This window comes from Grus americana, chromosome 3 (genome assembly GCF_028858705.1).
Source record: "Grus americana isolate bGruAme1 chromosome 3, bGruAme1.mat, whole genome shotgun sequence".
NCBI classification, from domain to species: Eukaryota; Metazoa; Chordata; class Aves; order Gruiformes; family Gruidae; genus Grus; species Grus americana.
In genome coordinates, this window is record NC_072854.1 from 115,069,086 (window position 1) to 115,090,184 (window position 21,099).

General features: G+C 40.2%; 2 protein-coding genes across 5 annotated transcripts in view; one reads left to right on the plus strand and one right to left on the minus strand.

Moving 5' to 3' along the window:
- Positions 1 to 6,949, minus strand: part of WDPCP (WD repeat containing planar cell polarity effector) — a 158,301-nt gene extending 151,352 nt beyond the window's left edge. For 3 of the 4 annotated variants that reach the window (XM_054822410.1, XM_054822409.1, XM_054822408.1), the window contains exons 1-3: positions 6,836 to 6,949; positions 3,740 to 3,821; positions 2,167 to 2,262 (exon numbers count right to left, since the gene is read on the minus strand). The gene's annotated coding sequence lies outside the window, so the exon portion shown is untranslated. Of the gene's footprint in view, positions 1 to 2,166; positions 2,263 to 3,739; positions 3,822 to 5,333; positions 5,568 to 6,765; positions 6,810 to 6,835 lie in introns of those variants that run through there. The other variant, XM_054822411.1, reaches the window with a different exon arrangement.
- A 214-nt stretch (positions 6,950 to 7,163) lies between these two features.
- Positions 7,164 to 20,062, plus strand: MDH1 (malate dehydrogenase 1). The gene is made up of 9 exons (XM_054820704.1): positions 7,164 to 7,328; positions 13,631 to 13,729; positions 14,033 to 14,129; positions 15,131 to 15,306; positions 16,658 to 16,780; positions 16,913 to 17,089; positions 18,655 to 18,768; positions 18,983 to 19,072; positions 19,432 to 20,062. Exons 1-9 carry the CDS (start codon positions 7,326 to 7,328, stop codon positions 19,555 to 19,557), a joined length of 1,005 nt encoding a protein of 334 aa, XP_054676679.1. The 5' UTR covers positions 7,164 to 7,325; the 3' UTR covers positions 19,558 to 20,062.
- Positions 20,063 to 21,099: the final 1,037 nt, after the last annotated feature.

The window sequence follows — 21,099 nt, forward strand, 5'->3', positions numbered from 1 at the left end:
ACAAACTAGAAAAAGACTATAACTATAATCACAATTCCCTTTGTTGATTACTTCATGGAGAAGCCTTCTTCATCCAAAGATGCAGCTACTTTCTTTTCCATCATTTGTGTCCACAATATAAGTGGTCATGCTCCCAATTTTGTTCCACGGCCATGGTTCCCTTATCATTCATACTGAGCACATGCAGACTCAGTCCTTGGCTCTCTCCTACAGGAAGCCTGCCAATTCCCCTCAAAATGACTTGGAACACTGCTTCAGACTGTATGACTACCAGGAGTTCAAATGAAGTAATTAACACCACCCCAAAAGTTTTGACAGTTTATGACACACCCAAAAGTTTTAAACATTGATCCTCTGTCTCATGCTGTAAGAAAACCTCTCATGGGTTCCAACACAGCCCTCTTCAACACTCTGAATCGAAAACCCAACAAAAATATATGTATGCATGTTTTGGAGCTGCAGGAAACTCAAAGTTATGTAGCACGGGTATGGCCAATAGACTCCACACAGATGGATTCACAGGCTTACGCTTTTATTAAGAGACAGAGACAGTTTAGCCTTACAGTGTGCAACTGACTGATACCAAAATGAATCTGTGAAGCAGCAGCAAAATCCCCATACAGGAAACAAAGTGTTTAGTTTGCTCTTAAGCTTAGTACTGACAAATTCATGTTTTAAAAATTGTGTTTCACAGATGAATAATGCTATTAAGATAAAAATTGATCAGTATTTTCTTTCTGTAAAGAGTTGGTTTTTAAAAAATGAACTTTAAAAAGTCAACATCATAAGATATCGTTCTCCCTCCCCAGATACTTCTATTGATATTTTCTTTAAGATACCATTCAATACTTGGGGGAAAAAAGGGAGAAAAATTCAATCTGTAAAATGGCAGCTATTAACAAAACAGTTCTGTGAAAATACAGAAAGAGACACAAATGGATATTGTAAAACAAGCTGAAATATTTTAAGCAAACTGTGTGATCATAATTCATAGAAATAAACTTAATGAGAACAACACTTGTAATTATGCGATGGGTTTGGCATCGAAGAGCATCCATCAGTCATTCTGACACAGAAAGGATGGATAAAGGAAGCAGATGAATTCACTCGCCTGCACTGAGTCTAAAAAACTGGAAAGTGATCATTATGGCTTGTAATTTCTTAAATTCTCACATCAAAAGTTATTACTTGACTATCAGGTTATCATGAACAAGCAAAAAAGAAAGAAATTTAAGAGAAAAAGCAAACATTTATTTTCAGTGGAAGCTGTTTTGCCACTTGACTAAAGGCTTACTTCATTTTAAAAAACACTTAAAAGGACATCAGCTTAACACTTAAGTCTAGATTTGGGTTTTTTTTTTTTTAAATTGTTGTAATGAATTAACTTGGATTACAAGGTTTGAGTTTGTAGAACTTGAATTGTTGCTTAGGTCATTTCTTCCTTAGAATACCAACTGGCCTCTTCTGATTGGGTTTAAAACACATCAACACTTTTCCTAGGTTTTATAAAACAAGAGGAAACTGAATGGTGAAGCTATTGCACGATATCAAGATAATTTTTAGTTGCTCATAAAAAAGCAGATTTTCAATTACTCATATGCTTAAAGCTAATGCATTAACCAGCTAGTTTTACTGAACAGGAACATATTAAAACAGGCTGGTACAATCTTCATTCAAATTTCTCAAAAAGAAGCAATGCAACAATTTCATAACACTCCAAAAATCAAATGAACCAAGGAAGCGTACCATTTCTTGTGATCAATGCATAGTGACATTCTTTTTACATGAATCCCTAATCTGACATTCTTATGTTGCATTTTAATTGGGAAGTCACATTTCCCAAGGAAATTCCTTTATTACTTTTATACAGTCTGCATGGAAAAAGGTATCTTTAGAGGTACTTTAATGCAAGTTTCAAATAGTTAACTAATTGAATCCATGATGTCCAGATTATGGACTGGCAGTTTTAATCACAAATGTACATTTAGGTTCTATGGTCGTCTGGAAACTTGCTTAGACAAACAGCCAGACAGCAAATACAGAAAAGCACTTTCTGTCATACTCATGCTACTCTCCTATTTGTAAAGGATGCTTTTACTCCTCCCCTCTTTCCATTTCCCGTCTCCCAAGGGTTTGCAAAAACCTCTAGCACCTCAAGTCACCTACCATTGGAAGAAGTACCTAATTCACTCAGAAGTTACAAGTCACTCCTCTGCACATTGACATTAGTGAGTAGAAAATCCACACGTTGTCACAAAGTGTCTGTTCAACCAAGAAAAAGACAGATTTGTGTTAAGGTAAAAGAGAATCCAGTAAGACTATTTGTCATACAACAGGAACACAATTCTTCTGTTCTTTTTGTAATAATTCAGAGATCAACTTTGCTGAATTTACAACCAATATACCAAAGTCTTTGTGCATGTGTGCATGTTTTGGTTGTTTTGATTTGGTTTTTTTAACAGGCATTCTCTGTACCCTGTACTTCTAAGAATTGTGAGAGGAAAATCCTCCAAAAATGGTTCACAGAAGGTAGACGATGATAGATCTTCCAGAATCTCTCAGCTTTGTCTACAGTGCAGTTAGTAATATCAAGCTACGGTGCTACCATGACCTCTAGTCAGTGATGGCGCCCTGCAATATCTGAACTGAACTCCAGGCTACCAGCATCAAACCAACCAGCTCAGATCTACCTACACACAGACAGCAAAGGAGGCCTTAACTGTTACAGTGTCCTCTGTCAAATGTACAATACCTGTTTGTACTATTAACCTACTTAGAAATAAGAAATCAAAAAGAACATTCTGGTCACAATTTTTATTAAGATTTGACTCAAAGATTACTAATCCATATTACAAGCATACTATACATAATTTGCGTCTCTTCGCAGTCAGTAGGCACATGAGTACAGGGTATTTTATGGCATCCTATCTACCTATTAAAACATACTGAAGGTTGTGTGAATCAATTAATGAATAATTAATTATCTCTATGTAAAAACCCAACTAAACTATTAAGAAGTAAAAATGAAGACATGGGATAAAATGAAAACAGTTCCATAGAAGGTAAAATTTCTCTTTAAGAGAGTAAGTTTTCTGAACCACAGCAAAAAAAAATAAATCAGAGTTATAAACAGAATTTCTAGATACACAAGTTTCTTCACACTATTTAGTGCCTATGCAGTATCACATAAGTTTAGAAATGAACAGTGAAAAATGAGTTTTGGATATTAGCACTAGGGATACAAAAAAATAAATCATGTATAAAAATATATATTCTTAACAAAAACATATTTATTTGCATTTTCTAAACACTTTAATTGTTCTTGCTTACATCTACATCTTTATCTTTTTAAAACTCTATTACAAATTTCTCACATATTTTTAAAAATAGCTTTTGATCGTCTTAATCCCATTTTAGTATTTTTTTAGTGCTTTATTTTATTTCTGAAAAATCCCTTATTATTCCCTTGGATCATTCCATTTGGCAGAAGAAGCTGGCAAAGTTGTTCCAATTCTACTATTATTTCTAGGATTGAAAACAGCCATTATATAGTTAATTTTTTTTACATAGTTTTAAACATTTTAAACATTAATTATATGACACAGATTTAGCCACAAGAGATGCTTTTGTATTAAAAATTGTAAGTAAATGCATGAGATAAAAGAAAAACTGCATTACACATGGAAATGATAAAAATGCTAACTTCACAAATTATTGAAAATTAAGTGTAAAAACTTACCTAAAAAAATTCATCAATTTCTATAGATGGCAATGAAGAAAAAGAAAATCCCATCCAAAATACAGCTAAAGAACACAGCCAGCTGTTAACAGAGAACAATTAATTTTAAAATATAAAAAAAAAATAAAATAAGAGAATTCTGGCAGACTACCCTTCAAAACTACTAGTTGCCTTGAAAAATAACACTTAATCCCCACAAAATGGAGATTAAAACATCTTGAGTATTAAGTGTGCTGTTTAATTACACCAATTTCCAAGTAATTCAATACCGTTTGAGTGAAAAAACTGTAAAATGTATTTCAAGAATTAGCTGAGAGCCCAATCCACATGCACACTAAATTTCCATTACTTCTTTTGCATGTAATATGTTTCCATTTATGCAGCTCTCTGGCTTAAAGCATTATACAAAAGACAGATACTAATAAAACATGGCAGAAGCATTAAAGAAAATTTAAAAATTATACCAACATCTTATTGTCATGAGAAGATGCAAAAGTGGTAAGAAAATTATGAGACAATAACAAACTGGAGTAAATCTGAAGACTGTGACAAAGTTGACAGGAAAACCGCATTAAATTTAGAATGAAAATATCCAAAACTTTGAAAAGGTGGTAAGACTCAGCAAAAATAAGTCAAATACACCACACTTATTGAAGATAAAGAGCATATTTGGAAGACTGGGTTGCCGAAACTCAAACACTGTATGTTTACAGATTCCTACAGTGACGACAATCTGAAGACAGTGGCATGATTTCACAGCATGAAAAACACTACCAAGAACCAACACTTCCTACAACACCAGAAAGGTTTCTATCCAGAAGTAAAGGATATATTTTAAAAACTTATAAATGCCAGTAAAAGAAGTTGTAAAAACCAGATGGGTAGACAAAAGCATCTCTCATTTATTTTCATATATTTACATTTTGCTTGGAAGCTTAACAAGTAGAAACAAAATCTAATCTAACTTTAAAAATTACGTCACATTCATAAAAGGTGACACTTTATCTTTAGTTCAATCAGCACAAAAGACAGTGCAGACAGTCTTAAAACAATTTAACTCTATCTCAGACTAATTATACGGGGAACAGATTTAAAATAAACTAATATACAACTCTGACAAACAAAAGCATTTACACATGGCTTTGTACCATATTCATTACAAATCACTTTCGACACGAAACATGTTGTTATCTTCAACAACAAATAATTAAAGGAACACAAGCTTGGGAAAAAAATCAGTGAGAATGAAAACAGAGCCTTACCTACAGAAGAAGGTTTGATTAGCTTAGCTGAAATCCACTAACCATATACAATCTGCTATGTTGACACATACGAATCAGTTTACAGCATGCTAACATTACCTTAGTTGAAAATTGATAAGGAATCAATTTAAACTGAAATGATTATGATGAGTGGAATTACCTTATGCAGGTCCACATCAGGTTTTGTGTGCATTTAAATCTTAAGTAATCTTAAATAGTGTTAATTAAATCTGTACAACATCTGGGTGTGAAAAAAGTTAGAGTCACTAGGGTAAAGCATCTTAGGACATTCTGGAATAATCTGACTGGAAAACATGCTCCCTTCTACTTACCAAGCTTCTCTACATTTAACAGCAAGCCAGATCTCAGCTTTGCTTGCAGGTATTTGGCTTTCAAATTCATCCCCAGAAGGGAAGTTAGGTACAATCTTCATTCATATTAAAAATGTATGGTAACTGATACGAATCAGTATAGTTTGACATTTAAAATAACTCTGACACCACAGTTTGCTGTACTGCAGAAGCTGTCAGAGGTTCAGCGAAAGACTTGTTCAAGCCACAGGAAGTCTGGAATTGTGGCATAAGCACAATTAGCAACAAGACTCGCTAAAATGAGAACACTGCACGACAAGCATATTTATGTTTTACACTCACTGCCCTAAACGACTAACTTCTTATTTCTGTCTGAGGACTGAAGAACAAATCGTGTAAGTGTACACGCTGTTCAGATTGTTTAAAAAAACCCTATACAATAAACTATGAGGAAGGACTAGAGTAAGATTTAAAAGTAATCCTGCAGTAAGATTTAAAAGTAATCCTGCAGGAAAATATTCAGACAAGTGAGACTTCACTAAAGACTTAGCTAAATTACAAAATTTGTCCAATAAGGAACCCTGTCAGGATCTGAGAAAAAAAATTATGAACTGTGCCATTCGAGACTCTTTTATAGCATAACATTACAGTTTAAGAATCAGTGGGGTTTGCTGCTGTATTTATGCCAATATCAGCCTCACTTTAGCCACAGACCAAAACGTGTTACTTCAGTCAACAATCCAAAATACAACTAAATTAATAGTTTTATTTTTGTACAACAGACCACTAGTTTAGTCAGGCTGTTTTAACAGCGAAATAAGCTCCCAGCTTTCTCTACTGCAAGTAAATAAAAGGCAACAGCCAGGCACAAGCTCACAGGATTTTGTAAACAGTGAGTACAGCTAGGGACCTTCTCCTGAAGGGCCGAAAGAAAGGTGTCACAGGCAGCAAGGAGAGAGGAAGCGAGGAAAGAAACCTGGAGCCTGCAGGGGAGCCAGAGGCAGCACCCGAGGGAGGCAGGTTTGGGCTCCCGGGACGCGCCGGTGCTCGCAACTTCCCGGGAAGAGACCGGGCCTGAGGGAAAGCCGGGCAAGAGGCTGCGGCGCGGAGAAAGCAAGGGGACAGCCCTGCCAGCCCTCACCGCGCCCGCGGCTTGGCCTGAGGACAGGAGCTCCCTTGCCTGCGCCCCCCCCCGCCCCCGCCCGCCAGTCTCACTGAGGCGACGGGCGCTGCCCGACGGCCGCGCACCGCCGGCTGGGAGGTTGCAGGGGGGGGTGAGAGCCTGCGGATATCGCCCGGAAACGGCCCGGCCCCGCCGGGATGCCCACCCTAGGGAAGGGAAGGGCATGGCCTGGCCGCGCACCCGAACCCACCGAGCGCTCCGAGGAGACGGGGCGGGAGGGGGGGTAGCGCTGCCAGGGTCTCGCCCGCCCGCCCGCCGTGCCCCCGTCACCTAGCAACCACTGAAGCACGGCCACCCGCGCACGCGCAGCAACCACGCACTCTCGCGGCGCTCGACGTACCCAGTCGGTGTCTTCCCGCGCGCATGCGCGCCTTTGCCTACACCCGAGTAACGCGCGCAACGCCGGCCCTCCGCCTAGCGCATGCGCAGGCAGAAACGCCCGCGCTGCCGCAACCTCCTGGCCCTCATCTCCTGCCAGCGCATGCGCAACGAAGGGAGCCGCCTGTTGCCCCCTAGCGGCTCTCAGCAAAGCCGTCCTCAGGCCGCCGCTCTGCGCTTCAATGAATGGGGGAAGAGGGGGGCGGGTAACCGCTGCTACGAGCCAATAGCTTCGGGGGCGAGGCGCGCGTGCCCCGAGGCACGCTGGGAGTCGTAGTTCTCCCCGAGCTCTGAGCTGCGCGGGGTGGCGGGAGCCGCGACTACAGTCCCCAGGCGGCCGCGCGGGACGGTACGCCCCGCCCCTCCGCGGTACCTTAGCGCAGCGCTGTCGCGGCTCTAGTCGCGCTGTAGAGGTGACCTCGAGGCTGTCGGACTCGCTGCTCCTCTCAGCCATGGTCGGTACTGCTCCCCGAGCCGGTGGGCCTTCCTTTAGGTGGCGGTTGGGGCGGGGTGACGGCGGGCTGCGCCCTGTCGCCCGGGCAGATGGGGCAGGGGGCTCGCGTCAGGCGGAGGTAGCCGCGAAATGGCGCCGGTTCCGCACACACACCCCCATCCCCGTCTCCTCGCCGGACGGCCTCTGATGCTGGGCTGCCCGCGGCGCCTTCGCAAGGCCTTGGGGGGTGACTTGAGGGTGCTCTTGGCACTCGGGGGGGAAAACGGCCCGGCGGTGGCCCAGGGCTCGCTTCAGCCCCTAGGGAGGCCGCGACGAGGTGACCTTCGAGCCCGGGGACTTGGGGGTCGGTGTCGGCCCAGCGTCACCTCTGCCTCCTCTTTACTGGCGTGCGGGGGAGGTCAGCTTGCGGTCTCGCTGGGGTCACCCCGGCGAGCCTCCCTGGCCCGGTGCTGGCCTTTCAGCGGTTTAATCGTGCCTTTTCCTAAAGCCGGCACCTTTCTGGGCCCCCTGGTTGGCGACGTGGCCTTCGAGAAGATGGAGATGCTTGCTCCTTAATTTCGTGAGACATTAAAGGTTCTCTGTTAGCTCAGGGGGAAATGCCTGTGAAATGTCTTTCTCCCTTGTTTCATGCCTGCTTGCTGTCAGAAGTATATCTGTTTGTGTAGGTTCTCAAAGTTGTCAAAGAATCCTCTAGTTCTGCCCTGAGGTTACACAGGTGAACTGGAGTGCTGTGCTTTGGTTTTTTGTGGCATACATATATGCACACACACAAACTTGCTCAGAGACCTTGCTTTCCTTTATAGTAATGTAAAATCTCTGTGTTTTTCTAGACTTTATACCCTGTTTTTCAAACCTTTTCTTTCAGTGCTCTGGGAATGCTGCTTGTTATGTCAGCTATACAGTAAAAAATACTGAAATCTGTAAATCTTACCTAACCTAATTCTCCATTCTTATTTCTAATCAAAGTAAGGATTCTCAGGGGTGATGACAAGGCAGCAAGTTTTACTTTGTACTTGAGCTTTCAAAACTGGCTACCATGAATTTGCTGGTCTCCAGGAGACCTGTTATTTGAAACTTACTTTGATGCCCAGACTTTTTAGAATGTCACTGGTTTTTAATCTTACTTTCACTATTCTAATTATGCATTTGGCATTGGGTAGAGGTTTTAAACTTCTGAAACAAAATCATGTGTCTATTGATGCAACTACTATAAGCTAAATGAAATGGTAAAAGTTCTTAAGGGCACCTGTCTCAAGGTCATTTCTTAAGGAAAGAATTCCTTTGGAATTCAGCCTATGAACCATTGCCCTGCTGGGGTTGCTGAAGTGCACGACTGTCTTGCTGATACTTTCTACCACTTTTCCAAATGCATTTATTGTCATTGCAATCCTATTTTAAAGAGAGAAGAGCAAAGGGAAAGTTTGTTAGGCAGACTCTAGACTTTTGAGGCGATACAGTTTAGTTTAATGTTTAAAGCATTCTTGTCAAGCAAGGTGGGATAGCTTAACTGGCTTTAATATTTAGGAATAGTATTAGGTTGATGATACTTTACAAACAAATTTATCAGCAATTATGTTTATAGAGGTCTTTTATAACTGTAATTAGTAATGCAAAGTCCATCAGCTGTATAAACAGGACACTGGGTTTAGTCATCCCTTCATTTGATAGATTGTGAATTATTTAATATTACTCTTTTACTTACCTTTGTAATTTCCTGAATCAATTTTGCAGTGTAGTACTATTTTTTTATATATGGCACTAAAATTTTTAGGTCTGCTGATATCAGCAGTAATCACAGAGATAATTTAGGCTCAGAGTTCTTAAGCCAAAGTGTGTGTTTAGGGAAGGTATTAAATCCAGTTTCTTAATTTGATATTGGAAGCTTTACTTTTATCTGTGATAATTTTTGGGCGGGGCAGGGGGAATCCTACACATTTACTAAATTAAAGGGAGAAGGGTATCTGGGGGTGCAATGCTCACTGTTTTGCTTTGGGCTCCATGATCTTTACTAATGTTTCCATTTCTTAAAACATTTTAACTATACCTCTGATGTATGTGAAGTGGGAAAGGCTTTGAAACTGTTTAGTTCAGTTAGATTTGGTTTAATTTATTCTCTAGCTCTTGTATACCTTAGAGTGAGTAAAGGTCACCTCTGTAGTTACCACAGTGTGGAAGTATTCTTACCAAAGCTCAGTGCAGGAGCCAAGTCACGGATTAAAATGCCTGAACATGAATGTGGAGCCTACCACTCCCATAGGGAGCTATGCACTTCTCTAAACTCCCCACCTCCACAAGTAGCCTGAGATGCTCGATGATACCAATTCTTCTGTGTGATGTGACATAAGGTTTCTGGGGCTGGGGACAGTTATATTTTGTAAGAAACACAATATTTCTGGCATGTTAATCCAGCTTCTGGAATCAAGAGAAAGCATGAAAATTTCTTTGATACTAATAGCTCACAATTGGTGCAGGGGTAGGGGAGGTCGGGGAAAGCTTGTATGTGAATCCGGTGTACTGAAGGCTTGGAGAGAACAAACAAGTGGGCAGTACTCCTTGCCTTATTTTAGCTTATGTTTCTTCCTCCTCCAGTCCAAAATGAGGGGACAACAGGCAGCATGGTAGTAAGCAAACATAATTTTTTTGAGAGGGCGGAGTTTTTTAACAAGGCTAAATGTTAAGTTTGTCTCAGTAAAAAAAAAAAAAAAAATAGTCCTACCTCTTGCCTTTTTATCTTCCACTCCTTCCCTCTCCTGTTGTTATGCTTAATATTCACTGTAATGTGAGTGGATAGATTGACCCTTTCTATGTTTAAATCACATTAGCATATAAAGTGCATGTAGTGGAAAAAATTCTCATTGACTTGTCCTTTTTGTGACACTGCTTTAGATTGGCTCACAGGTTGCAAAGGAGAAAGAGCCTAACTTCTTAAAATCTTCATTCCATTCACTGGAAATTCAGAAATCAATTCACAGTTGATGTTGGATACCATGTAATTCAAAGAAAATGTGTTCTGCTCTTATCTGTGTGAGTTCTGGAGTAGCATGCTTAGCATGGGATCACTTTTTATATGCTACAGATAGGGGATTTTGCCAGGCCAAGGTTTTGCAGCACGGTACTTTTCCAGTACTTATTTTCCTAATTAATATGATTAACTGCCTTAAAAGTCTTCATTGTTCCCTTTACATAAATAAAATGTAGATGCTACTTAAAAACATTCTGAAAAGTTGGCTTTAAAATCTGATATGTATCTTAATCTGTGCTGTCCATCATCATTCAGACATTATGGTACATTTGGATGGTATAACTTCCCTCTTCAAGAACAGTGTACCAAAACTAGTTTTGAGGTTTAAAACAGCAATAATCAATTGTCTGCTCTCCTTCCCCCTCTTCATGGAGTTTTGACGAGATTTGAGGGATGATACTCACAGTAGGACGGATTCAAAAGAAAATAATGCAGTTCAACACCATAACCAGTAGCCATTTAACCAGATGTTTAAAGAATCATTCCCATAGTGAAGGCAAAATCATGTTGAGGTATAAATCTGCAAGTTCAGTAGTTTAACTTCATGACTTATGCTCTCATTTTATCTAGTATGTGGTAAAATGGGGTAGGTGGCCTCATTTTTATAATTATCTAATGCTAGCTTGATGCAGCTGTGCTTGGCTGGTCACTTCTGCAGAGAGAATACACTCAAATCCCAAAATGGTTTTCCTATAAATATCAATGACAGGAACATTGGTTGGAAAGGATCTTTAGAGGTCATCCAGTCTGACTTGCTCTGAGTCTGGAGGTTGTCCAGTCCAGCCTGATAGCAAGGCTTTTGCCACTGCTAAGTCAGGTCATCTGGGTCTTGAAAACCACCAAGGATGAGGTTGCACAGACTCTCTGGGTACCCTGTTCCAGTGCATCAGTACCACCCTAATTACAAATTTTTCTCTTGATTTGTAGCTGCTGCCATCTGTTCTGCCATCTGCTGCTACTGAGTGGTGGTTGGCAGCGTTATCTTTGTAACCTTCCTCGAAGCAGTAGTAGGCTGCTGTTAGATCACCCCTTGTCCTCTACCTTCCCAGACTGCCCAGCTCCCTCAGCCTTATCTTAGAGGACATAATCTCTGTCTCCAGCCATCTGAGTAATGTTTGCCTGGACCCTCTTTAGTTTTTCAACATCCCTCTCAAATTCAGGGTCCAAAACTGGATTCAGTATTTCAGCTGCAACCACCAGCACTAAGTGAAATGCCTGCCTTTGCTCTGCAAGCTACACTTTTCATAATGTAACCCAGTATACAATTAAATCACTTCAGACATAATTGAATGTGGAAGATGTTTTGGCCATAGTTCAAATGATCATCTTTTAATTATTTGAAAAAGTGGGCATGGGATTCCAGCAGGCTGGTCAGAGTCTGCTTGTTGCTGTCTTAGCACAATCTGCCCCAGCCCTATTGCCTCTAGGGAAAAGGGAGGTAAAAAACCAGGCTTATAAAATATTAGGTTATGAATGTCCTTTGGCATGTTTTCCCTTTTCAATATTAAATAACCTCTGGAGTTCCCCAAGTCCTGGTTCTGCTTAACAAAATGGACTTTTGCTATAGGATAAGCCATTTTTCCCCCCATTCGCAATATAGCAATGTGTTGGCAGTCCTCTCCCAGTCTTTTGGAGTTTTGGGTCAGTTTGACAATGGATAGTTGTATTATGGATGTTAGTGTCTGTATTTGTCCATAATGTAGCTTTTGTCTGTGGATTTGTTAAATTGCTGCGTAACAGTTTAGTGAGGCAGTAGTTTTAAGTCCACTAGATTCCTTGATTTCTGGCATTCGATAAGTCTTTGGTTGCAAGTAAATGTTCAAAATGCTTAATGGAAACAGCCCTCAAAATTGAAAGAATCTGAAAACTGGTGAAGTATGGCAGCTCGTAAAACTTCTGTAGTAAGTTTGAAGAAAAGACTGTGGTGGGTTGACCCTGGCTGGAGGCCAGGTGCCCACCAGAGCCGCTCTCTCACTCCCCTCATTCACTAAACAGGGGAAAAAAGGCATAACGAAATGCTTGTAGGTCGAGATAAGGACAGGGAGAGATCACTCACTAATTGTTGTCACGAGCAAAACAGACCAAACTTAGAGAGGGAATTCATCTGATTTATTACTAGGCAAAACAGAGTAGAGGAATGAGAAATGAAATCAACTCTTAAAACACCTCCCCTCACCCCTCCCATCTTCCCGGGCTCAAATTCACTCCCGGCTTCAACCTTCCCCCTCCTCAGCGGCACAGGGGGACAGGGAGTGGGGGTTACGGTCAGTTCATCTCACGGTGTTTCTGCCGCTTCTTCATCCTCAGGGGGAGGACTCCTCTCATCGTTCCCCTGCTCCAGCATGGAGTCCCTCTCACGGGGTGCAGACCTTCAGGAGCAAACTGCTCCAGCATGGGGTCCCCCACGGGGTCACAAGTCCTGCCAGCAAACCTGCTCTGGCGTGGGCTCCCCTCTGCATGGGTCCACCGGTCCGGCCAGGAACTTGCTCCAGCGTGGGCTTCCCACGGGCCGCAGCCTCCTTCAGGTGCCTCCACCTGCTCCGGCGTGGGGTCCTCCACGGGCTGCAGGTGGAATCGCTACACCCCCTCATCCTTCCTCCATGGGCTGCAGGGGGACAGCCTGCTTCACCATGGTCTTCTCCACGGGCTGCAGGGGGATCTCTGCTCTGGCGCCTGGAGCGCCTCCTCCCCCTCCATCTGCACTGACCTTGGTGTCTGCAGAGTTTCTTACATCTTCTCACTCCTTTCTCCGGCTGCAAAAGCTCTCTCTAAGTGTTTTTCTTCTTCTTAAATATGTTATCACAGAGGCGCTGATTGGCTTGGCCTTGGCCAGCGGCGGGCCCGTCTTAGAGCCGGCTGGCATTGGCTCTGTCAGACACAGGGGAAGCTTCTAGCAGCTTCTCACAGAAGCCACCCCTGTAGCCCCCCTCCGCTACCAAAACCTTGCCACGCAAACCCAACACAAATGGGTAATCTAATAAGTGGGTACATGTTGTAAAACCTTATGCTAAAAAGGCAGCATTATTAAAAGGAAATCAAAGTTTTTCAAATAGATTGTCGTTCCTGGCATTTTGGAAACTTTTCTAGGAACAATTCTTAAGGATATTTTTGCAAGTATGATCTGTTTCTGTAAAAGCAAGTAGAGAAATTGCTGGTGATTCTAGCAGAACAGAAATATGATCCCAGGAGCTGGCCTTAATCCACTGTTAATTTTTACCACTCTCAGATGGTGCGAGCCTGCACTGTGTAACTGTGGGTAAGTGTCTGTAACTTTCTTGCAGGGTGAGCCTATCAGAGTCCTGGTGACTGGAGCTGCCGGGCAGATTGCTTACTCGCTTCTCTACAGTATTGCCAAGGGAGATGTTTTTGGCAAAGAACAGGTAACTCTTACACTGAATTATGACTTGTCTCTGCTGCACAGTAATGAATAAGCTAATGTCTGAACTTGTTTTCTGTAGACACTCAGAATGGTTTACCAATATGCAATAATTTATTCTTTAAGTGGTGAAAATGGAGTCCTGCTCTGTTATGCAAACTTTCAGTTGTTGGTCATATTGAAGTTTTTCAGTTTTCTGTAAATGGATTTTTAGTCTTGGACAGCTAGCAGTTTCTAGCAGATATTTTGTAATCATTTTCAAAGCAGATTACTTGCAACTTGCACTAAACAATTTCTTTATTTACAGCCTCTTGTTCTTGTGCTGCTGGATATCACTCCCATGATGACTGTATTGGAAGGTGTAGTGATGGAGCTGCAGGACTGTGCTCTACCACTGCTGAGAGGTAGCCAAAAGAAATTTTTCTTATACCTACAAGATGTTCTAGTACAACTACTGCATTCATGAGTTCCTGTAGCTGGCAGGAAGTTAAGCAGAAAAGAAAATACTGGATGATCCTTTCTTGGTTTTATATTTTGTGGAAGATAATTTTATTTAACTTCAGCTGTAAGCTAGGAAGAATGTCACTGAATGAGTTTTGTGTAAAAAATGGACTATGCAGATACCCGGGTTTTGGTTTATATCATCTAATCCTGGGTTGTCAGCATGTACAACAAATTGTCAGGTACTTGTGCAATTATCCATTGTATTCTGGCCCAGTGGTAAAATAACACTGAATCTTTAGATATGTTTACATGCCTTTACTAAGTAAAAAAAAAAAAAAAAAATTCTAGTCTCAGAAATAGCTTCTGCATAAAGACACAAATTGAAAAATCGCTCATCAAGTCGTGTAAACAAATTAAGTTCTGATAAAACTAAACATGCAGAAGAAAGGGAGCCAGTAGATGCCACTGTAACTATTACAGTACTTAAAAAAACGTGTAACTAACAACTCTTGTACAAACTAAACCTTCTTCATTTGGAATTCTTAAAGGGAGAGGGAAAACTTCATTTGTATTGATAATTGCCACTAAGAATTTCTTTGTAAAAATGAAGAACAGCATATATGCATACATACGTATAATATTCATATATACATATGTGTATATATATTCAGAGAGAGTCACGTGAAAGGTATCTTTTGACATAATTTCTCCTGTTATTTTCAGAATTTATATCTAAAGCTTTAGATAAATATTTGTGTATAAATACTTGCCAGTAAATGGTTTTTAATCTGTGGAGTTAGGGCCAAATGACTATAATTGTATTTTTGGAAGGGGAAGGTGGTGGTGTTGTCAGATCAGATTATATACTATTTATGAACCAAAGAGTATTCCTGTTAACGCTTTGCCATAAGTATTTATCTTACATAGATTTTTTTTTTTCTGCCCCATTTCCTTTTTTTAGAGGTCATTCCAACAGACAAGGAGGAAGTTGCATTCAAAGACCTTGACATAGCAATTCTGGTTGGCTCCATGCCGAGGAGAGAGGGAATGGAGAGGAAGGATTTACTCAAAGCAAATGTGAAAATTTTCAAGTCTCAGGGTGCAGCCTTGGACAAGTATGCCAAAAAGACTGTTAAGGTGAATACAGAAACGGAATTTAAAAAGTTAACTCATTGAGTTATGTAGAGATCTAAATACATTGAAGAATGATATTGCACAAGCAGGAGCCTATTCAGTGCAGGCATTCCTTAGGCCCTGGAAAATATACCACAGTCAAGGTTAGATGAGATATAGTATGTTAAATAGGTAGATGATTTAGTCCTTGTTTGGAGAAGAAGGTAACTCTGTATTGCTGTAGTCCACACGTACTCTGAACTGGTTACCAGCAGTTAAAAAAAAAAAATCTATATTAAAAAAAAGGCAATCTTCTACTCATTATCTCTCTTCTCTGGGAGAACTAAATTATCTACATGCAGCTGCCTACTTCATATCCATCTGTGGCTTTAACATAATGACCCTGAACTTCAGTATCAATATGGAATTACAGATGTGCAAAAAATAGGCTTTATTTAGGTTGTTTGCATCTTGGTCTTTGGAGCATTGGAAGCTTTTAATTGTTCTCTCTGATTCCTTCAGCACAGTTAATGGGATCATGTGGCTGCTCTCCTACTGCTCTTAAGCTCAGACCCAGACACCTACTGTGCTTTGTAACTGACTTTTTAATGTCTACTTCCTCTGCTGATGAACTTCCTACTGCTTCTAAAGGCTTGTTTGCTTCTTTATACATTTGGAATAAAAACTACCAATATAACTATTGCAGAGTAATGGAAAATTTACTTAACTCACTTTCAAAAGGGGAAATACAAAAGGAGGTTTGCAGATTAGCTTGTGTGATTGAGAGTATATGGAGCTTGACGTTTATCATTTGAGGCACATTAGTAGATGAAGGATGAATAAAAATCAGTTTTCCATAGTAATAAATTGATCTAAGTTCAGGCAATATTTTACTTCTAACTGCCTATGAACATTGAGATAAGTAGCTGTTCTGGCTTTCTTAATTATAAAGCAATTGTATAAAGTAGTGGCAGCTGGTCTAGGAACAGTTTAAAAGGTGATGGTGAATTCACTGTGGGCCAACTAGTGTGTATGTATTGTGCTTTCCCTTTATCTAGTAGCATGGGGTTTGAAGCCAGGCTGTGGGTCAGTATGCAGATCTCCCTAGAAGTCTTATTCTCTTCCACATTTGAATGTCAAATTATAAAGAATATACCTAGCTAGAAAATATGTTTCTGTGCAGTTATAAAAGACACTCTGACTATGAACAATGCACATATGAAAAAATATTGTTGAAGACAACCAGGAGATTTAGAAAACTTAACTTTTTGATAGCTTCTTTGAAGGCAAAGCCATGTAGTTCACTTGAGGGAGCTGTTTCTGCAAAACAGCTTCTTCATCTTTCTACATTCCCCTTCTCCTTTGTTGTTTTTAGGTTGTGGTAGTTGGGAATCCAGCAAATACTAACTGCCTGATTGCATCAAAGTCAGCCCCATCAATACCAAAGGAAAACTTCAGCTGCTTAACTCGTTTGGATCACAACAGAGCTAAATCTCAGGTAAAAAGGGCCTATTCAAAGCAGAATGCTTTCCTTGTCTCTACCAAATACAAACAGTGTAATGCTTTCAAAGAAGTCTGTGAACTGAGAAGCTGGAGTTAACACAATGGACATTTTTTAACTTCCAATTAGATTGCTCTGAAACTTGGTGTGACTGCTAATGATGTGAAGAATGTCATTATCTGGGGCAACCACTCCTCCACTCAATATCCAGATGTTAACCACGCGAAGGTAAATGTGAAAGGAAAGGAAGTTGGAGTTTATGAAGCTATAAAAGATGACAGCTGGCTGAAGGGAGACTTTATCCTGGTAAGATCCTGGGGTTTTTTAAATGGTCATTCTGTGCTTCTGCTTTCTCCTAACCTCATATGAAATTGTGAGCTATGTAAACGACTGAGTGAGTGAAGCGGCCCTTCCTGTCTTACTGGAGTAAGTCATCTTCAGATAGCTTGTCTTTATCAGTTATTTGCTTTTGAAAAAATTAAGGCATTATGAAACTTATGTAAATACTACTAGAAAAAGCCATTTGGAGTGCTAAAATGATTCAACAAAAATAATTTTGATCATAGCTTAAGTACAACTCATCTGGCACACAGGCACCATTGACAGTTCACTATGGTGACTTTTTTCGGCAGCTTTGTAGATAAAATAGGATGATCTTCTGTTTGCTCACCACCCACCAAAAAAACCCCAGCAGCCCCCCCTCATATGTACATACACGCACACACTTTCCAAATCTAAATCTGTGGCCTCATCAACAGCGTATCTGAAAAATCTAGAAAACAGCTGCAGATGTTTTAATGTAGGATAGTAAAACAAAATAATGGTATTAACTGATCAAGAGCACAGGCTACCTAAATGCAATATAAAGCAAAACAGGATTACTAAAGCCCCTGATGAACGAGACTCCAAGTAGCTGTACTTTGCTTGGTATTGCAGTATTACTGGCATGCTGACAGCCAGGTGCTATCTTAGCCGAAGCACTTTTAGTTTGGGACTGACGGTGTGTTTTGTTATACGACCGCACTCTGTCCTGCCTTGGTTTTGGATATAGCTTATTCCAGTTCATGCTTGTTGCTACAGAATAGATGATTGTATGCTGGCAGCCAAAGTTTGTGAGCCAGAGTGTAAGCAGAAACCTGTCCTTGACCTTGATCCTGCTGTATCTTACATGGCCAAGGCACAATACTGGTTTGGCTTTCTAGGTACATTGTAATGCTGATCTATGCTAGAATGCTTTGCCTAAGATAAGAAGATTTCATAATTTTTCCTTTCTAGACTGGGGTCTAGTTGGCATAGAGCCGTACCAAAACTTATTAAAAGAAAAAAAAAATAGAAGGTTTAGGAAACTATTCTAATTCTAAGAAGTGCAATTCTTAAGTACAAAATTTCTAGATATAAACTTGAGTGTAGGGAGGCAGGCTCAACTATCTTCAGGAATTAAATTGATTTTATGTTACATACTGTAGGATCGAGACCAGCAAGTAGTTCACGTTTGTATTCAGCAAAAAAAAAATAAAAATTAATTCCCAGTATTACACCGAGACATCTGTTACATACATGAAGTCTCTTGGTGGTAAAAGCTTGAAACATCTGGTTGACATGAAAGAAGTTATAGTGGGCTGCTAGCTATAAAGCAGATACAAAGAAATGAACCAGTCTGAAATATTTCATTATGTTCTTGTCTTGGCAAAACTCTTCTAGATTGTATTTCTGGATTGTATGCCATGTTCATGTAGTGATAGAACTGTATCTTGACTGATGAAATTAAATAATGTTTGTAAGGTGGTCTTTTCGCATGGCATTTACTAACAGTGTTTAGACTAAGCTATGATCCTGATGCTTTACAATTTAGGGTTTTTTCTTAATTGCAGACTGTTCAGCAACGTGGAGCAGCCGTGATTAAGGCTAGGAAGCTGTCCAGTGCGATGTCAGCTGCCAAAGCTATCTGTGATCATGTGAGAGACATCTGGTTTGGCACTCCAGCGGTAAGATAGTGCTCTTGAGTAAGTGCTCGTTTGCGTAATGCTTTGATTACGTGACAATGTCTTTGACCTCAAGTGTGTTATGTGTGTTGAGAGGGAAAAATCTGACTTTTTCTGGAATAAAGTGTGTCACAGGAGTTGCAGTGTATTGGAAGTTAAAATTTTGCTTGCTCCTAGCAGCAAAAAATGTATTTGTCCCTTACTTTTCTGTTTTCAGGGGGAATTTGTTTCCATGGGAGTAATTTCTGATGGCAATTCTTACGGTGTTCCTGAAGACTTGTTATATTCATTCCCTGTTGTGATCAAGGTAACAAGACTATTTAAATCCAAGTATCTTCTGCAAGACCTAGCTAAAGTGTCATCTGAGCTTGTTATCAGCACTGCCTTTAGTATGGGACTGCAGTTGCTGGGACGTGGGGTTTTTAGCAGTCTTTCACAGAGGGGACCATTATGAACCATTCTGTAGTAGTTGTCAAATAAGTACTGATAGACAAGCAGAATCTCTGCTGGTGCTGGTTGTACTCTTCATTTGAAAACAAAATTAACTTCTGCCTGATGTGGTTTTTAAGGCCATAAACTCTGTTTCTTAAGCTGCAGAGTTTCCTTTGCACAGACTGAATGAAGCTTGTTCTTATACGGTGGGACTTTTTATTTGTTTTCAAACAGGACAAGGCCTGGAAGTTTGTGGAGGGTCTTCCTATCAATGATTTTTCTCGTGAGAAGATGGATCTGACTGCTAAGGAGTTAACTGAAGAGAAGGAGACTGCTGTGGAATTCCTCTCCAGTGCATGACTAGGTCATAAGGAAATACAACATCATTTAAGAGTGGAAGAATCTAAAAGTCGTCTCTAAGTCTGCTACCAAACACTATTACTGTATTCAAGTCAACTGTCTGTGGCAATTGTGCATTTTAAAGTTCATATGCTTACTGGTACTGTTGTGCCTATTGAGTCATTAGCAAAAAGATACTAAAGAAGTAAAACTAGTTTGTTGACCAAACTTTGTCTGTTTAATACTAATTGCTTTCTGTGTATGATACAGAATAATTGTTTGCCTCGGCCTTGGCTTCTAACGCACAATCTGAGTTTTGATTAGAATTTGGCACTATTGGAACGCGTCTTAGTCCGTGATCACTTCAGCATCCTATGGCTCAACTGAAAATGAAATTACAATGCCAGTAGTTCTCCTTGAACCAGTAGTTCAGTCACTCACTGGACAGACTCCAAGTATATACTGTTCACTCTGGTTATGCTTACAATGTTTGTCAATAGAAATATTAAAAAGATGCTTAATCACATAATGGCGAAGAGTAGTCTTTATTTGCATGTTTTAGTAACTAGTAGGATTTGATAGTACAACATAAAAACCCCTGTAGGCCTGTTTTAAAAAACTGAGGGAAGCTAGTTCTAAGAAGCTATATTGATGACTAGCACTTCCATTGGTCTTTGCCAGGCAAAATTGCTTCATGCCAACATCAGACACAGAAGCCTAAAGGCAGATTTGTACTCCAGCACTGCAGTTCAAAAGTAGTGTTGGTACTGTAGCTCAGTACTAATTTGATTGTACCTTCAAAGCCTTTTGTCCCAGGAGACAAGGACTCGGTTAAGACCAAGCGAGGTTAAAATATACTTGCTTGAGAATTTTCCAAGTGCAGCCTACACTTTTAACTTCAGGAAGCTATTTCAAATATATTGTACTGTAATTATTCCTTTGTGAACACACAGGTGAACGTTTCTGTAACTCTTCTACATTCCTGCTCTGTTTCCTCCTACTGTAGTAACCCTCCTTATGTAGGCTTAATGGATTTAGACTAGGTTTGTTGTTCTGGGAATTTCTTCGATATACTACCTGCTCTATTTGATTTCTAAGCACCTTAAATACTTCCCACTCTGTTTGCAGAGTGCAAACTCTCATGATAATGGGATTTTTCATATACACAATGTCAGTGCTAAGTTGTTGTCTGTCCTGTTCCAATATAAGCATTTCTGCCTTGTACTGAAGTAAATCTTGGGTCTGTCATAACTGGAGTCATCTTACTTCCCTTTTCTGGTTTGTTATCGTTAAATGAGGATTCAAAAAGTAGAATTGTCTTGACCAAAAAAAAAAAGCTTAAACTGAATTCTAAGCAAATTGAATATTTAAGAATTTATCAACTAGAATATAAAATAAATCATCAAATGTCAATAAGCTTATCCTTAAAAATAAGTCTGCTGTCATAATGTTACTTAGCTATTAAGTACAGTGACAGTGATGCAGCAAATGTGCTGCAGCACAGGGCACAGTAAGCAAATGCCTTGAATGTTTCTGAAGCTGCTGTTCCAAGAACCAATGTGT

What these genes read in the sequence shown, in the direction of transcription:
- MDH1 (XM_054820704.1), top strand. An exon ending in ATGTTTTTGGCAAAGAACAG is followed by an intron (nt 13,730 to 14,032) that starts GTAACTCTTACA and finishes CTTTATTTACAG; the next exon opens with CCTCTTGTTCTTGTGCTGCT. An exon ending in TGAAGGGAGACTTTATCCTG is followed by an intron (nt 17,090 to 18,654) that starts GTAAGATCCTGG and finishes TCTTAATTGCAG; the next exon opens with ACTGTTCAGCAACGTGGAGC.